The following is an 18744-nucleotide window of genomic DNA, read 5'->3' on the forward strand; positions in this document are numbered from 1 at the left end:
AAAAAAAAAAAAAAAAAAAAAAAAAAAAAAAAAGATGAAACCCGGCCCGCGGCCCCTGTGAGCAGAGCACAGCTCCCGCTCTGCCCGCGGAGCACCGCAGCCCCATGTAGGACGGGGCTGTGCCGCTGGTGCTGGAGCCGCGGGGCCGTCCGCCCAGGGTCGGGCCGGGGGGAAGATGAGCGAGAGGCGGAGGTCGGCGGTGGCCCTCAGCTCCCGGGCGCACGCATTCTCTGTCGAAGCCTTGATTGGGACGAATAAAAAGAGGAAACTGCGGGACTGGGAGGACAAGGGGCTGGATTTGTCCATGGAAAGCCTCAGCCCCAATGGCCAGCTGGGCGACGGCGAGGACCCGACGCAATGCCTGGACCTCAACCCCGGTCAGTGTCGCTCCGCTCTCCGGCAGCCGCTGCGGGAAACTCCCGAAGCTGGGGCGGGGGGGTCGGGGAGGGAAATCAGAGGAAGGGGAGGGGGGGGAGGCGTTGTGCGGAGATTTCTCGGATTTGTGTTATTTTTCTTCTTAGTATTTTCGGTTTGCAGTGACTTTTCCGCAGCTCTTTCCCACTTTCCCTCCCGGTCCTAAATCTCTCTCGGATCCAGAGCGTCTCCCGCTTCCTCCTTCCCCCTCTTCTCCCGACTCTGTGCTCTGTGCTGATCGCGGTGGGACACACACACCACATCGTCCGGGTCCCCCACCACTGCGGGGGGTTGAGATGCGCAAAAATCGCGTCACAGCTGAGTCTGCCCCGTAGGCACCGAGCAGGGTGCCGGGCACAGGAGGAGAGCCCCGGAGCAGCACCGTGCCCAGCTCGGGACCCGCAGGAGCCGGGAGGGAGAGGGGGGCGGCGGGATGGGGGAAAAGGGGCTGACTGGTGCTTGGGGACGGAGAGCACGGGGCTCCGCTCCCGTTTGTTAAAATCGATTATTATTACCATTAATATTATCACGATTATTTACTAAACTTTCTATTCTACGCTATTATGATTGTTACCATGATTGTGATACACTACTATTATTATACACTACTATTATTGGATGTCCTATATTATTTGAAAGGCAGCCGGTAGCCCGGAGCCTTCCCCCGGCTCCAGCGAAACCCTGGGGCTCCTCTTGTCCCTTTCCCCCTCAGCCACATCTCTCCGGTCCTCCAACGCAGCCGCGGAGCTGCGGGTGGGTGCGCGCCGGCATTGAGCGCCGCCGAACGGGACGGGGCCACGTCGCTGCCCCTGAGGGGTTCGGTCTCGGAGCGAGGTCGCTCTCGGTAATTACTCTTCCTTCAGTATTGGGGTGCTGAGGGAGAGAAGACCAAAAGATGTTTGCTGCCACCACGTAGGAGAAAGGATAGGAGCTTCCTCCCCCGCTCCCAGGCCGCTCCGCCACGCTTGTATCACTTTGAAACGTATATGTACACCTACCGCAATATACATATGTTGCACGGTATATATTGCAATTTATATATTGTACTGTATATATTATACAATATATGCATTTGGCGATTTTATTGTGTCAGCCGCCGGAAGGCCGCCGTGAAAAAACTTAGAGAAACGTAAAGAGAAAAACAAAGCAACAGATCACAGAACGATTAACGGAAAGAAATCTGTAGTAAAAACCCTGCCGAGTGTTTACGGAGGGAGCAAGGCCCGGCGCTGCGCAGTCCCAGCCGCTGCGCTTCCGTTGCGCGGTGCTACCGGCACCGTCCCGGAGAGACGGAGTGCAGCGACCGCCCGGAGGCAACGAACAGCGAGAACAGCGAAAAATAAAAGAAGACAAAAAAAAAAAAAAAAAAGGAGAGAAGGAGAGAAATCACGGCTTTGGGGCATTCCTCTTTCAAAATAACAAATACGGAAAGGAAGAGACAAAAATCTGCTTTGCCATGGCAGAGAAGGTGCGCTCATTGGTCTTTCTTAGTACCGTTTCTCACTAATTTCCGGCGTCTATACAATGTATTTGTGTTGGTCTAGAAGTTTAATTTAAACCCCAACACTCCTGAGCTCCGGGCGGGCGACTGACAGAGAACGGCTGCAAAGCGTCCGGGGCCCGGCGAGCCGCTGTGGTGTTTTTCATAAAGCGAAGGAAATCAAGAACAGTTCGGGAAACCATTTCGGGGAGGCTGATAGACTTTAAACGAAGTCCCGGCTGCAATTTGCGCGCTCACTTCATTAAAGCCAAATCCCGCGCAGCGTACCTCTGCTGCCGGGTGGAAATTGGTTCGCGGCCGCGTAATGGCCCCCACATTCCGACTTTATAAGGCCCCATTAAGAACAAACTTTACACCTCAAGCGTTTAAACGTCGCCAAATCTCTGGCGATATACCAAAAAATTGAAGGAGGGAGTTTTTATAGCGTCCCAAACCTTCCCGATTCCAAATCGTTGCTTTGAATGGCGTAGGGAATAGCGCGGGTATAGCGTTTGTACCGGAGGCGTATTGGGTGCGGGCCCCGAACATCGAACTGAACGCTGCAAAAAAGCGCACCGATTCGGCGCAGCAGAGAGCGAACGGGCCCCGATTTATCGAACTCAACTCTTTTCCAAAATTCACTTCGAACCGTCGGGGCTTCGCCGCACCGCATTTCGTCCGCCCCAGGGAACGGAGTGCCGCCCGAGGGAGGGAGAGGAAGGTTCCGTCCTCTTCCTCGCCGCCCCTCTCTGGGGATGTCTCCTTCCTCGGCTGCCGCGTCCAGAGCGGCAATACCGTGAGAAAAATGAGATCGTTCCTCCGTGCCGCACCGCCGGGGAACGCGTTTTGCCTGGGGAACCTCGAGAGATTCCCACGGCCTCCACGTTGAGCCGGGAGGAGCCGCGCGTGGGGCGAAGCGGGACCGTGGGAGGCGGCGGCTCTTGTAGCGCTGCCCCAACCCCACGCGGAGCCGAGAGCCCCTCTGCGTGTCGTGGGCCCGGGCGATGCTGTGTCTCTGATTCGCCCCCGGCCGAGGGGGGATTTCGGCCCTGCGAACAGCCGACCGCCGGCTTTGGGGAAAGTTTCAATGGGAGTTCGGGATTTCCCTTCCGAAATGCGGCTGCTTCACACGGGCGGACCCGCAGGAGCTCCAGGGGCAGAGCAAAGGAGTGCGGTTGGAAATGTGCAGTTCCGTGCGTTTCGGTGCTCATGTCGTCCACAGAGATAGAAAGGCGTCAGCGTGTTCTTAAGCGAATTCCTCCACTACAGCCTCATCTCGCGTAAAAAAAAAAAAAAAAGAATAGAAAAAAAAAAAAAAAGAAAAAAGAAGAAAGAAAAAGAAAGGAAGAAAAAAGAACACGTCGATTACAATCAACCCAACTAACCAACCAACCCCCCAAAACCCCACATTTTCGAGGGTGTGATTTTTGCCCATCCCCGAAGACGTCGCGTTGCCAGCTACTTTCCGCCCGGTGCGCTGCCCGAAGCGGTGTTGATCAAGATGAGAGCAGAGAGCGGCACGTCCAGGGGCGCGCACCCAGCCTGGGGGCCGCATCGCTGAGGGACCGGAGACCCCCCCCCCCCCCCCCGCTGCAGGGGCGAACGCTTTCCCAAAGCATGAGGAATTCGGTTCATTTTATTTTTGTTTGTTTGTTTTGGTGTACACATCTGTTTCTGGCTGCTCATCCTTGTGCATCTCCGTTTCTGGACGTGCCCAGGAGGCGACTCCGGTTCTCGCTCCAACTGTTGTTGGAGCAGTACAGGCGTGAGGCTCCGGAGGGCTTTTTGCCCTCTGCCTGTGTCTGATAGAAGCGGGGCGCGGCGGCCTTCGCGCGGTAATGGGGCCGGGCAGCTGACCAGCTCTCCGCCACTACGAGCTGTGTGTCGAGGAACGTCGGCTTTGTGCTTGGCAGAACCCCCCGCTCTGGCACCAAGTTTTCCATCTCACTTCTGAGCGGGGCTGCAGAAGTTCCTCCCTCCCATCTGCTGCACCACATCGAGGCCACCCCGGCAGCATTTCACCCCATCGCGACCCCGTACATCCCACGCGCGGCGATGCGAACCCCGGGGGCTCCGGCTGCGACCACGGCGGGGCCGGGATCCCGGAGCCGAAGTGAGCTCTGCGCGGGTTGCACGGCGTGCGCGGGGCTGAGCGGTGCGGTCCCGCCTGCCCCGAGGAGGTGCGGAGCCCGCAGTGCGTAACGGATGCGAAGCAGGAGAAAAGGCATCAACCCATGTCCTCCTTTTAAATGTATTTTAAATCGTCACCTTTTTTTTTTTTTTTTTTTTTTTTTTTTTTTTTTTTTAAATGTAGTTTAGTTCCATTCGCGGGGAAAGCTGTTAGATCAATCGACATTTCTTGTCTTTAACAAGAACTGTGGGAGAATCCAGAGAGCTTCTGTTACCGGCACAGGTCTGTGATTCCTTCCGCACCATCCATCACCGCTCCCTCCTCCCGCTCGGGACCGAGCGCCTGTATCGAGTATCGGCCCCTCCTCGGGCAGCAGCGTCCCCCTTCAGTCCTATCTGCCTCCTAGGAAACGGATGCTTCCTTTCAGATGGAAAAGTCGAAAAATGTCTTCTTAGAGTGCAGGAAAGAGCGTTTGGATCGTTTCACAGCACGGCAATACCGCTTTGGTCACCTCTGGTCAGAGATAGGCGTCCCTCCAGCTCACCTCCCGTATGGCTCTGCTTCCATTTTCGTGGTTTCAAGCTTCGAAGAACTGTGTTATGTTGTTCATATGTATGCATATATATACACACACATATATAGTGTTCTGTTCTAGATTACAGCTTACAATAGTTCAAGAAACTGCTTGTACGGCAGTTACATCAGTCCCTGCTGTAAGAAAAATCTGTTCACATGCGGTTTCAGTCACCCTGAGAGCTCACACTGAGATCTGTAGTTTGCACTGTTGACGTAAAGCAAGGCTCAGTGGAAAAAGCTTCAGTTTTCTAACACTGACCGCGTTCCAGAGATCGATAGAGATGCCCGGAGGGGCTGTACCCGCTGAGGGAACTGCAGGACTAGGTGCCAGCTCTCGGCTCCCCGACGCCTCCCCGAGTAATGGTGAGGAATGGCGAGACCCGACCTCTGAAGCGCGGCGGTGCGCGGGCGGCGGACCGGGATCTGTGCGTCCGGTGTCCGCCCTCGGCAGGAGCGGCGCTGGGAGCTGCGGAGCGGGATCCCGAGAGGCAACGCTGATTTTTTTTCCTTTTTTCTTTTCTTCCTCTCTTCTTCTTCCTTTTCTTTTTCTTTTCCCTTTTCTCTCCTCTCTTTCTTTCTTTTATTTTCATTTTCCTTTTTTCTTCCCCCCTCTCCCTTTATGTTTTTCTTTTTCTTTTTTTTTTTGTTTTCCCTTCCTCCATCAAAACGATTGCTCCATCACCACTTAATTCTTCGCTCCATCACCATTTAAAGCAGGTTACCACTTCATCCTTTCTGCTTGCTGGGCACCTGTTGTCTATCCCGTGTCATGCTCCGTTGAGGAGGGCTAAGGACAAATAAAGGGTTGTTCTGGTAATGAAAATCACTTTGGAAATCGGTTAAGAAATTCTAATACTGATAGGAAACACTGCGCCCGTTCAAGTTCCAGAAACGACATTCACGCCACTGGCATCCTTTAGTTCCGCATTCTGCACGATCAGACAGCAATGAATTAGTAAATCAATACGAGAAGAGACAAAAGCATTCGTTGCAAAAATATTCCCGTTTGAAAAGGAGTGACAAGGAGTCGCTCCTTGTTCGTTGTGTGTGTGTGAGTGCAACACAGCAGCTAGACTGGGGGGAGATGGGGGATGTGACGCCCCAAGTCAGCACTCACGGCAACAGGGGAGCCCGGGCTGGGGGAATCTCCTGCCTGCACCCAAATCAGTGAGGGATTTTTCGTGGCGAGGCTGAGCCAAAAAAGGGAAAATGTTGAGGAGGGGTTCAGGTTTGGTTGAATCGAAGATCCTTTCTCCTCTGCTCTTTTATTTTTTTTTTTTTCTTTTTCTCATTTTCTTTTACTTTTTCTCTTTTTTTCTTTATTAATTTTTTAAAATTAATTTTATTTAGAAGTGGGAAAACTTCGGTTTTGGCCAACCTTTAAGCCTTTACTTACTTTTGTGTCACCGGAATGCTTCTTGGTTTTGAGTCACACAACCATCCTTAAAATTATTTCCAAGACCTTCTGTCTAAACTAATTCAAAAATGATTTTAAAATTAATTTTGAAATGTGTTTTAAATTTTAAAAGAGAGAGATTTTGATTTTGATAATGACGAAATCAAGTATTTGAGCTTCTAAAAGAACCTACCTGTTATTTTTTCTTCTTCTAACGAAGTGATTTCCCAAATCCAACATAACTAATTTTTCATCTCTCCAAAGACATATTCTCCTTGTCAATTCATTGTATTTAAAGTGAAACAAAATAAAAACACTGAACAAAAAACTGTCACAAGGGATAGTTTCAGTGCAACGTACTTGCAGCCAGTCATTCTTAAGCGATCTTCTTTGGTGAGGGAGCACAGGAAATCAGCGAATATTGTTGAATGGACATTTCTGGTGATGTCCACGTATGTGATTCTTGGAAAAGGAATTTGAGAAGAAATTATTGACAAACCCATTTACAGTTTCTAAAGATCACGTTAATGGCTGGTTAAGAACGGACACTAACAATCGTAACAATCAGTAGATAGATGGAAATCAGCACGGCAAAAGTTGTTTGAATATCAGTTGCTGAGCGCATACGGAACAAGTATGAATGACTTACGGTGCTGCGACTTCCCCTGATGGCTGGGTGTGTTCTTGGCTGGTGTGAATGCTTTTCCCATGACAGTTGAATTAACAAAACCAAGTGTCTGCTTTTTGGAACTGTGGAAAACAAAGAGCGGTCAGATCAAAAACCTGCCCCCACACTGATTGGAGAACTGAAGACATCAGAGGGCCTTTGTTTTAAGTGAGAGCGGAGAGCATAGAAGACTTGTTAAGAAGATACACCAGCTAACAGCAGCATTCCTAATCAAGGAATTGAAAGTGCTGACTGACTGCGTGGATGCTTCTGTTCGGATAATAATTCCAAAGGGATATACGGTAATACAAAGGGAGTCTTTGAAAGTTCTGTAGGTTTGAATTTGCTGAGAAAGAAGGGACCTTGAGAAGAGGTGGAGAAATTTAGAGACGGCCTTTTTTCACTTTGACTTCCCGCTCAGATGATTCTTTAAGTGAAAATGATTCATTGTGCATAGGTGTTATTATTCTATTCTGCTTTCAGCGGAGAAGTTATCTCAGCGCCGTAGATGCACTTTGTGCTAGTGAGAGGTAAAGGTAGTTGTATTGCACTTCAAGCACTTTTTTTTTTAACTGGGATGAAAAGGCAGAAGGAGGAGACCTGCTGAGTATTCACTCGTACCCACTCAGACCTCGATGGAAACGCTCCTACCAACTTTCTAAAAAGCAGACTTCAGTCCTGAAACCGTATGGATTCTGCTGCTGCCCTAACTTGTAGCACAATGCATTTCAACAACTGGGATGGGCAATCCTAAATCCAATCCTAAACTTCAGTTGACATCTCCTTTTGCAGAGATATGGATTGCACAAATCAGACCCTTTCTTGCTTCCTGCTCTTTCTCACACTGGGGCTGTCAGAACTGCAGTCATCGTGTTTCCTGGGCTTCTTTTGGTCTACCGGAGCACTGGGTCTGTCTGTAGGAATAAATAATCATGACCATGAGGGTAACACCAGGACGACCATTTTTATGCTACGAAAGGACCGTGCTTTCCTTTTGTCTTCAGATCTTCTGCAAATGTATGGTAGTATGAAAACTGTCATGTTGGGTCAGATAAAAGTTCGGCATTATGCCCGGCCTTGCAGTGTCTGAGCACTCCTGCTTTTGAGCTGTGTAAAGCAACGCTGCAGTGCTCCATACAAGGAGACAAGGCTGCTTTTTTAAACTGAGAAGTTGTCCTTTTGTTTCCTATGCCAGAGGGATGTAGAAAGTCTGGAAAAATGTAGAGTGCAGCACATGGCTGTGGTGCCTAATGGTTTTTATTTCACTTCAGAATTTAAAAGATAAACAGAAGATCTATTATTGTAGGATTTGGGTGTTTCCTGTGCCAGGCTCCTTGGAGCAAGCACAGAAAGTCTTCATTTACCATCTGACAGCTCTAGCAAAGTCCATCGGTGAGGCGGCCCCATTCCTTACTGCCATTATCTGCATGCAGCCATAATGCTGGGCGCTGTTGTGCAGGTCCCTGCACTGCAAATCCAGCTTTGCCGTTGCAGCCCGCTCTGGTTGTTCTGTGCAGAGCAATTCTGGTTACTGCAGGACTCAGGAAATTGTGCCGGGGGTGAGAGAAGGGGAGGGTGGCCATGAAGATTGCCAGCGGTGTGCTGTTACAGGAATGGTCAATAATTGATAGCTCTTGTGAAAATAGGGTCGTATAATGAAGCTTGAGGAAAAATTCCCCCATTGCTCCTTGGAATGAAAGATCTGATTGTAGGGTGGCTGTTTATTAAGAGCGTTTCAAGATGGATTGCTTGAGTAATATTAAGATGCTGAGCATCATTTACCCAGAGTAAATGAGTTTAAATAAAAAGTTTAAATATCAATCAAAAAAGTAGTTCAGCCCCAAAAGGGAATAGAAAATGTTTGAGACATTTGCTGCCTCTTTCCCTTTGCTCTGTGGGACAAAGAATGTCATTGGGCAACTGCTGCAGTAGCTCCGTCCTGATGCTGAGGTTCCCCTTTGCTTGACTCTGGTGGGGATGAAATGGTTATGAAGAAGGGGAGAGAGGATCTAAAAGGGGCAAAGGAATAGAAAACTAGGTACAAAAGGGGATCACTTTTGGGAAGGAAGAAGAGGAACAAGACAGGAAAGGTCAGAGGGGGAAGGAAGTGTTCAGTGTTTTGTTTCCTACCCCAATGACTGGCTGTGGTGTGGGGAGAATTTAGAGACTGTTTTCGGACTTACCCCCTGTATCTGGGAGGCGTCATGTTGTTTTCCCCCCAAAATAATGAATGGCATGGCTCCTTGAGATGTAATAATGAATAGGTTTATACAGTTTATGAAAGCAGTGCATTGCACCAGACAAAAGCATAATCATTAAGTATGGCACAGATATGTGAGGGCCCTGAAATAAGTAGGGAAAACTTCTCACAGAGAAGCTGTTGGAAACCAACCAACAAGGTTTCTTGCCATGGTTTTTTTGTTCTCCGTGTTTTGATGTAAAAGAAATCAGAATTGCAGGAGAAATATTTAAATGAAATGTTCTCACTTACAATGAACCCCATAGAGGTTTTATATTTTTTTGGAAAAACATTTTAAATCCTACTCGCCACTTTTATTCAGAGCTTCAGCCTTTTTATAATCAGTAGAAGTTGTGTGTAGATTTTTTTTTTTAGGTCTATGCTGTTATGCAGTTCTATAATATTGATTTCCTTTGTGTATAAAAATCAGAGCTTTCTGTTCCTTATTCATATTTAAATTATCCATAAACAGAAGTGTTTTTATGTGCCCTACGGAGCATGTCAGCCATTATTGCAATGGCTGTAGTTTCTTATTATATTGGTGTACCTAGAGGCATTTTCTAATTGCTAATTAAATTACGTGTTGCGCGTTTCATATCGTTAAGGAAGTAATTAAAGTTTACTTACGGTCATCAGCTACTCCAGAAAACTCAGTCTCTCCTCCTGCTCCCAATTTCTACTTGTGGTTGTGTGTATTTCTGTGTCTTTGCTGGAGCTGGGAACAGAGGGGGGAGGAAGACAGAGATTTTTGTGCAGCGGCAAAATTTCTTGGAAATGCTGTTCCTTTGTGCAGACTGGCAAGAGCCTCGTGATCTAAATGAAGAATTATGAATACGATAATGATTTCTTATGACAATAGCTGTGTGTTTGCTCATGAATCGACCCTTAATCATTTTGCTTATGAAAATTGAGATGCTCGCTGATTATTTATGAAAACGTTTGGCGATCCTGAGCTGGGATCCACATGGCTACGTCTCAGACAGTTGCTATTCACTGCAACACAGTGATGTTTGTTGCACAGACATATGGGAAGAAAAATATTATTACCATAGTCATCCAGTGATTTTTATGCCAGCTAATTTGCTTTATTTTTCCTGAAAAATACAAGTCTGGCTTTTTTAGACTGTTTTTTCCCCTATTTTCCATTTCTTTTTTGCTTTACTCCAGATTCATAATATTTTTTTGAGTCTCAGTCATGACATTAAGCATGTTTTCTCCTGCAAATCAGGATGCTCATCTCCCTTTATTTGTGGAGTGCGAGACGATTCATTGTTAGCAGTTAGGATGTCACACGTCCTTACTTACACTAGTGGCTCTTTGGATCAGCTCTCTTTTTTGTTTGGTTTGCATTAACATTACTGCAGAGCGCCAATCCATGATGAGGGCTTTGGGACAAACTGCAGTTGTACAAAGAGTAATGTTCTGAAGGTGTTGCTGGTTAGTCACCTCCCTTTAATAATGCAGCATTTCCGCCAGCCATTTACACTGCGGTTGAATACAGTTATTCCCATATACATACTGAGATGTGCACTTCATTAGGTGAAACACAATTTGCTGCATTGAGCACAGAGGTGAAATGCCCCTAACTCATCCCTGCTGCCTTTGTGATGAGGTGAATAGAGACTTCAACTAGAATTTGCCATTATTCTACTTGAGGGGTGAGTTTGGCATCATTTAATACCGAATTCAACGTGACCCCTGATGATACTGGGACAGGAACTCAGAATTCACAGCACAGGGAAAACCCAAAGTAAAGAATGAAGAAATAACAAATTTGTGAAGCAGAACAGAGGTCTTGCATTGGTTCAGAGCACAATGAACCATAGGTTAAATCTCCATTTTATAGAGGTATATTTTGTGAACTATGTCAGAAAATCCATGCACTTCCCCTTCCTCTGCCTAGGATGCTGAGGGAGATACCTGTACATTTTGCATATCTTGAACATAAACAAGGGAGTGGAGAGCAGTCTCATCTGTGGATGCAGAGAGCAATCTAAAATGAGAAGGCCACATCTGCAGAGTTCTGCTATTTCTTCCTCTTCATGTTCCTCATTTGGTTAAAAGTAACAGAATTCCCAGCTGACACTGCTGCCTCGGAGGGCTTCCCGGTTTGGTAAGGAATCAGTGATTGAGCCACTTACAGCACTTTTGAAAGTCTTTTATCAATTTTTTCTCTCTTCTATAAGATTTTGACTAAGCTCAAACAGATAAAGTTATTTTTTTTACGAGGGCATCGCTTTTCAAAACTTATTTTGAATCTTCCCTTTAAATCTTCTCTTTAAATAAGTCCTTAGATATCTACTTAGGGCCAAATTCAGCAAGCAGCTGAGCAATCCAGTCATCATATCATTGTGTTTAAGCAGAGGCTGTGCAGTGGCCATGATTTTTTTCCAAGTATCTACTCTCACCCATTTATACTGAATGCAGTTCTCTATCTTCTTTTTGCTAAAACTGGGGATTTTTGCACGGAGGAAATTCCTCCAGTTCAGTAAAAGTGACTGTCAAAGAGTGAATAGCAAAGCATCTGCATTCAAATCCCATTTTACTTGTTATATACTCTCCTCATGTTGTGTGCACATGTAAGTCCCTCTATATAGACAGATTTATAGTATTGCATACTGGATGTATTATATTAATAATATTCTGAGTATGTGTGTTTTTCTGAATAAGAGTGTAGGCTAATCTGTACTGACTAACGTCCTGAATTTGAACATTTAACTTTTTTTTAAAGCATTTGAGAAATATCTGTCTTTTATGTTTCTGTTTAGCACTTACAGTTTGTTTAGCAGTAACTGATATCCTCATCATGTTGGATGGCCAGAAATAGGATAGTTCTGCTGTGGTGAAGAAAGCAACTTGCATTTTATTTTATTTTTTCCAGCAGTGGCACTTGCTTTCCCACGGAACTTAAGCACACTTTTTTGTTTAAGTAGAGAATTGTTTGTGTCTTTATGGGAGAAGCATCTCTTTATCCATCTATTTGCTCAATTTAGCTTACAGCAAGTACCTGAAGTAAGGACTTAAGACATGAAAGTCGCCCTGCTGCTGTCTTCAGGGGGAGTCACTCAACAGCAGCAGCGTTCCCATGGATCCAGCAGATATATTCGTGGCAGCAAGGGCTTCCCTCGAGGCAAAAGTGGGGGTGAAATCCTTCCTTAGGAGGACAATTCAAAAAATTCCCTGTGCTAAACAGAAGTGCAAAAACTTCTTTTTAATGAAAGACAGATTGCCATCGTTTGCCAGAGATTATCACTCTGCTAAACTGAAGCAGAGCAGCAGAAATTCCTGCATCATTTACATCCCGTGAACGAGGCAAGGGCAAAAGCTGGAGGGGAAATATTTAGCAGCATGGGAGCAACAGCTGCGAAGAAGAAGGAGCTGCACTTTTAGTTGCTGAGTCTCCCAGCAAAAGAAAATAATAGTTTAGGAAAAGCCATACCAAGCAAATCCTGGGCTGTGCCATACCGTAAACCCTTAAAGGGACACTCTCAAGTTGAGCATAAAAGAAGCTTGATCTGCTCTGAAATCTTCCAGCTCCAGCAGCTCTCCCTAAATGCTGGCTGGCATTTAAAAGTGTATTGAACTCCAGTTTTTGTTCCTGGGATCTTTCCTGCTCCACTTTTTGTGTTTGCAGAGGTGGTTTCTGTTAGCCAGTTTCCTCCTTGCTATCTGAGGCCCCGATCCTGCCAAAATGTATTCCCATCCTTCGCTGCCGCGAGTCTCCCATTGAAATCACTCCCAGCAGGAAAGGTGAGCTCACACTCGTGTGTGTGTGTAGGATCAGTGCCTGACTGTAGGGGAAATGGAAACTGCATTAAGTTCTGTTAGTGGCACAAAGTAAACAATAGAGGATGTAGGCTGAAATGTAATTTCTTTAGTACTTCAATTGCAGGAATTCTAGATATGATGTGTAACTCTAGCAAGGGATAGACCCTTCGGAAAGGAATGTAATTTTTCATCTTATAAGTATGTAATTTTAAGCAGAACTGGCCATAGCACAGATTGAAATTGTTGTAGTTGTGAGGTGATGAACCACACTCTTTCTTTTCATTCCATATTTTCCTTTCAACATAAAATTGTTGAGCCCTACTGCTGCTTGCCATCAGACGTAAGCGGAACTTTGATTTTATTTCCCTTTGTGCATGATCTTATTTTGCATGTTTGGCAGTTCTGATGATGGAACTCAAGTTCATTTAGAAGCCACCTGCCATCACCACCAGAACGTTAAGAAAAGTGAAATTGTGATCTCTCACATGTCCTTGTTCAGAAAAATTGACCCTGGGAGGTGGAAAACACTTGTATATCAGATGTGATTTACATGTTTACTTAAATCTGAAGTCTTAAATTACAGTCAAAATTGAAATAAAATCGTTCATATCATTTATATGCACTGAAAAATGCCATCAAGATTGTAAGTATTATAGTGATATACATGAGCATAATTCAAAATTCAAGTCTAGCATGATAGTTTCAGCCTGTGCTGGAGCTGGTTGGGTGTAAACCCACTGTCATTTGTCAGAACTATGTATAGCTGGTGCACAAGACTCTACCACTCCCAGTATGACTAACAACAGTAACAGGGGGGGAGCCATTAGGTGAAAAATTATCTTTGTTTCTGAGTATCAATCTGAGATAAAAGATAGGGAAAGGAGTTTTGCTATTGCTTGATTTTTGGACTTCAGCCACTGGATGTTTATGGAGAAACACAGCAATCTTTATGCCCTGCTCTTTCTTCTATTACAGCAGTGCAGCTGATTTGCAGAGTATAGGCAAGGTGTTAGTATTTAGACCTTTTATAATATTTTTCTCAGTCTTGGCATGCCCTGCCTGAACAAACACAGAGCAAAAGCTAAATTTGTCTCTCAAATGTGCTCTAATTTGGGCTCCTTCTTTCATATAGCCATTGATTTTTACAGAATTTGCCAAAACTGAGTTTCTCTGCAACCTCTGTCCCTCTGTCAAACATAGTTGAAGCTGACCAGGCAGTATGGAACTATAGGTCCAAAACATTCAGTGCAAAAGAATAACTGACCAAAGAAATACAAGAAAAATATTCAGTATATAGGGGAATCTTCTCTCCCCTTCTATTCTTCATCCCTGTGTTCAAAGGAGATGCTTTAGGCTGAAGGTATTGTGTGAGGTTATGAAAGGAGAACGATCAAATAATGTTTCACAGTTCCACAGCTTTGCCATAATTTCTTCAGTGCTGAGATCTGAGTGCCACTTGAGGAAACAAAACCAATTGCATAATGCCTGTTCACTGCTGGTCAAAGGGTACCCAGTGATGAAGGATTCTGCACTCTCTTGTTACTGATATATATCTGCCAAATACAGAATTCCCTTTTCACAATAGTTTATCTTCTCGCACAATATTTGATGAGTAGAGAAATAGTTAAGAAGATGCATTTTACCACAACTAGCAAAAAAATTGATGCTTGAAGATAAAAATTAAACATCAGAACTCCCAGTTTAGGCTTTTCAGATTCACATGGATATCCATAGCATAGATTGCTCTGTGCTACTCAGGTTAGATGACATTACACTTCCTGGAGGCAAGGGTGGAGGGATGTGGATATCAAGGAGATGAATCACAGAGCATCCCAAGTTGGAAGGGATCCACAAGGGTCACCAAGTCCAACTCCCAGCTCCACACGACGCAACCCAAAATACAAACCCTATGTCTAAAAGCAACACCAAAACGCTCCCTAAACTTCAGCCTTTTGGGGCCATGCCCACTGCCCTGGGAAGTCTGCTCCAGGGCTTCACCATCCTCTGGTGAAAAACCTTTTCCTAACCCCCAGCCTGAACCAAATATGCAGTTTGAGCTTGGCTCCGTGTCCTGCCACTTGCTTTCTGCTTGACCTTCCATCATCCTCAAGCCAAGATGTTTCTGAACCTGCTCATTTTGTTTCAGGCAGCATTTGAGTACTCAGTCAGTGATAAGTCAGTGATAAGAAAACAGTGTCTGTGACTCATCATCTTAAATCCAAAGCACTCTTGTCTATGGCAAAATAAAAAATGCCATTTAAATGCAAAACTTAGTGCTTAATACTTGTGTTCAGAAGTTTGGAGCATTAAAACACTCCAGAATTTTAGGGAGAAGGTTTGAGTTGTCACAGATTTAACTGATGTACTGTAACATTATCTGACAAAACCTTCAGGAATGTTTTCCTGGAGATGGATGTCTTCACCACTGCCCCATCCTTTGGGATGCTTCAGAAGCCCCAACAACTCAGAGGGAAATGTTTCCCCTTATTTGGTAAATGCTAACATTTTTCTAATGAAAATTAATACAGAATAATCTTTTTCTTTTTTAAATTCCCCCCCTCCCTCCCCAGTGATTTTCTATAAATAAAAAATCCCACGAGTGAAAATCTCCTTGGCAGAGAAACTCAGATTAAGAATGCATTCATCAGCTAAGACTAATTTAGATCCAGCATTAAGGGTTTAGAGTAGTTTGTTGGCTCCTGCGTGGAGCGCTGGATGTGAATTTCACTAGAGTATTTATAGATACAACATTCCTCCTTTGTATCACCATCTGCTCACCACCTCTGTTTCTCTAGCTGAGCTTCAGGATCTGTACCAATGTCAGCGGAAGCTTTAAAATCTGCCATTAAAATAGCAACAACAGCAGAGATCTGCTGTTAAAATAATAGCAACAACATCCCTCTGTGGGATGCTCAGGAACATGCGACTATGGACAGGACTGATCCAGCATTCCTTTCCTGCCCTGGGAGCTTTTTAGGAAAGAATAAAATAGAAGCCTGGGTTGGCTCCATTTGTGTACAGATAGCTGAAAATATGGAACTGCTTTCTCCCATTGTCCTTCTGGTTGAACACTGGGGAGAGAGTGGAACAATGTGTGGAAATGCCATAGAGAAATGTAAAGAAATACTTAGCAGATGAATTCAATACAAAATAAGCTCAAATCACTAATAATGTTAATAATAGGGTTTTTGTTGTTGTTTTCTTTTTCTAATGACAATCCATGTGATTGCAATGGAGCTAGCTTCCACACCTATTACAGTTAATACTACCAAGATTAAGTCCTTGCATTCAGTAGCAGTGTAACTGAACTTACAGATCACTGGTCAAACACTCTGGAAGCACAACTAAAGCTGAGAAAACCAAGAAAGGAGAATGCGAAGACGAAAGTAATAAATAAACATTAAATATTTTGCCTTTCTTTTTTTTGTCTTGGCTGTAAGGGAAAACCATTGTGGAAACAGTTTGTTTTAGTCCATGAGCTGTTCTTTTTTCAAGGAATCTGGGTGGCCAATTATATAGATGGAGTTGAGAAATGTTTCTGGATAGCAACTCAGCACATGCAAGTGACTAATGAATTCCCATTGTATTCCACAACACAGCTTCCTGGTGTATTTTAATGCATTTGACTAGCAGAACACTATACAGAATACTGTAATTCCTGACACGGAAATAGGATTATGGTGGGTAGTAGAAAAGAAAATATGACCACAGAAATCAGTAATAAGTACTGAGAAGCTTTAATTTTCATATTTTGATGTAAAAAATAGTGTAAGACTACTTTAAGAAGCCAATATAAACCAGAGCTTAGTGTGGTCTTTTAAATGGAGAGAAACTAATGTCTTCAAAAATTACCTCTGTTTTTCCACTGAACAGTTTAGGACAGAGGAACTACACTAGCTATAACAAAAGGATAGGAAGGACAAAAATTCGAGATGGAAATCATCTCTAGTTGTGATCCTGTCTGGAAAAGTATGTGAATGCCCATTGGCCACAGATACCAAAGGTGCAACCTCAATGGGACATGTGAGGCATCTAAATACCTTTGTGGACCTGGGCATTAGGATGGAGCATTACATTTCCTGCTGAATAATTCGCCCCTGTGTTATTTTGAATAAGTCCTGCATTCATTCATGTTTGCAGCACTTGGTTTTTCTTTGTCTGGTAGAAGGAAGATCATCTAATATCTTTAATGGCTGGCATCTGGATGTGGAATAGGGTAAAGGATATTTTCTCTGGGGAAGAAATATTTTCTTTCTGGGGAAGAGATTTTCTCTGTGGCTTTCCTGCCTTAAAATAAGAAACTCTATTAATTTAAATGTTGAAATGGGAGGATTTCTAAACTTGTTTCAACTATTCGATGAATAATTAGACAGAAAACTAACCCTGTCTTCCTGTACATTCACTAGAAAGGATATTGCTCACCGTAGGAGGAAGAATAAGAACTAAATCTAGAGGACAAAGAATGTTATCGAGTGCTAGCTGCACGTCAATATCATGACAATGTGGAAAATATTAGTGATAATGATAACTGGTCGTTACAAAACAGTGACGTTGTTATTGACAATGTTCAGTCTCTGAAGCACTTAATATTCTGGTCAGCTATTGCATGGTATAAGTAGTCACAGTTTTAATGGCTTCCTAAGAATATATACCAAATTAAATAGCAAGGAGTTACACAAAAATGGCAGCATTCTAAATGAGGAATTGATTAATGCTTTAACAATTGTTAAGCGTAGTGAGAATGCTCTTTTTGTATGGAAGTTAGTTTCCTTTCCTATTGTTCAGGCTTTTTCACATCACTCCCATTATGTATTTGTAGAGTACAGTTGGTGCAGTGGAATATCAGAAGAAGGTGTGAATTGCTGGTGTTTCTACTGTAAGAGGAAGAAAGGCTGCTGCGCTTTGTTTTAACCTTAACTGTGAAAGTCTGTCAGCAACAATAACTGGAAACGAACAGGAGACCAAAACAAGGGGGTAAAGTAAGAGATCTCCATAAGATAAGGGAGCCCAATTTATTATTTTTAATGACAGGCATATGGAAGAGACACTTCTACAACAGTAGTAACAAGAAACAGTCTACCATTTAATAACTGTAGAAGATATCATTTATTTTTATGGCAGGTCAAAAGCGCAATTCAAAAAACAGATGAAATTTTGCTTTCATGAGCTCAGCAGGCCAGGTTCATACAACACAGCGTTGGCTGCAGTTGGGCAGTCTTTGAAGTCAGTTGTATCTGCCTTTGCACTACTGGGTGCATGAAGCTTCAGAGTGCTGGGGAAAGAAATCTTTAAAAAATTACTGTGGAGAAAATGTAAGATGAAAAGGGAGTGAGGAAGTGACACAAAGGAAAACAAAGACAAAAACCACATTCTTGTGCCTATAGATTTACTCCAGTGACCTGAGTGAATTTTCACTTGTTGACATTGTGTGATACTGACCCAGAAAGACAGAAGTATGAAAGTAGCAGCCGACTGGGCAGAACAGTAGTGAGATAGACATCATCTTTGTAATCTGAGATAAATTCCCTTTATTTTTGTTCAATAAAAACAAGAATTGCACAGTGGAAACTGTACAGATGAGGTCAGGCTGTACAGCATCTCTTCTGCATGCCTATGCCTGTCAGTAATTGTACAAGAGATTGACACATGACTTTGGGACATTAATTTCACATTGCACATCTACTGTCTTTTAATTTCTTGGTCTATTAAGACAGTGAAACATCTTACCTACCCATCCTAGAGTTTTGCAGGGAAGGAAATTGGGATGAAATGCCAAAGGCATTCTTTTGTCAAGGATGTTCATGCCTGGCTAGAAAGAAGTACTCATCATTAGAACAGGTTATTTGAGTACATCAACCCTGCTCCCTCTTGATTGTTCCTGGCTGTTCTAAATTACTTTCTTATATTCTGGTTTATTAATACCTCATCTCTAAAATCACAGCTTCCCCTTCTTGTTTCAAAATTATCTGTCTTTACTTTTCCCTAGAAAATCCACCATGCTCATACTTTGAGAACGTCTTGCCTACAGCAACATTACTGCTGATAATTCTCTCCAGATGTTGTCTGACACATG

The 18744-nt window shown here is 44.1% G+C and overlaps 1 protein-coding gene across 1 annotated transcript in view; it reads left to right on the top strand.

The window, feature by feature from the left end:
- The first annotated feature begins 175 nt into the window (after positions 1-175).
- Positions 176-18744, top strand: part of TBX15 (T-box transcription factor 15) — an 87387-nt gene continuing 68818 nt past the window's right edge. Inside the window, exon 1 of the mRNA XM_042810566.1 lies at positions 176-377. Within this exon, the coding sequence (XP_042666500.1) occupies positions 176-377 (202 nt within the window). The remainder of the gene's footprint in view (positions 378-18744) is intronic.

Source organism: Centrocercus urophasianus, unplaced genomic scaffold (assembly GCF_019232065.1).
Source record: "Centrocercus urophasianus isolate 14NV4802_14NV808 unplaced genomic scaffold, USGS_Curo_1.0 seq_12, whole genome shotgun sequence".
Lineage (NCBI taxonomy): Eukaryota > Metazoa > Chordata > Aves > Galliformes > Phasianidae > Centrocercus > Centrocercus urophasianus.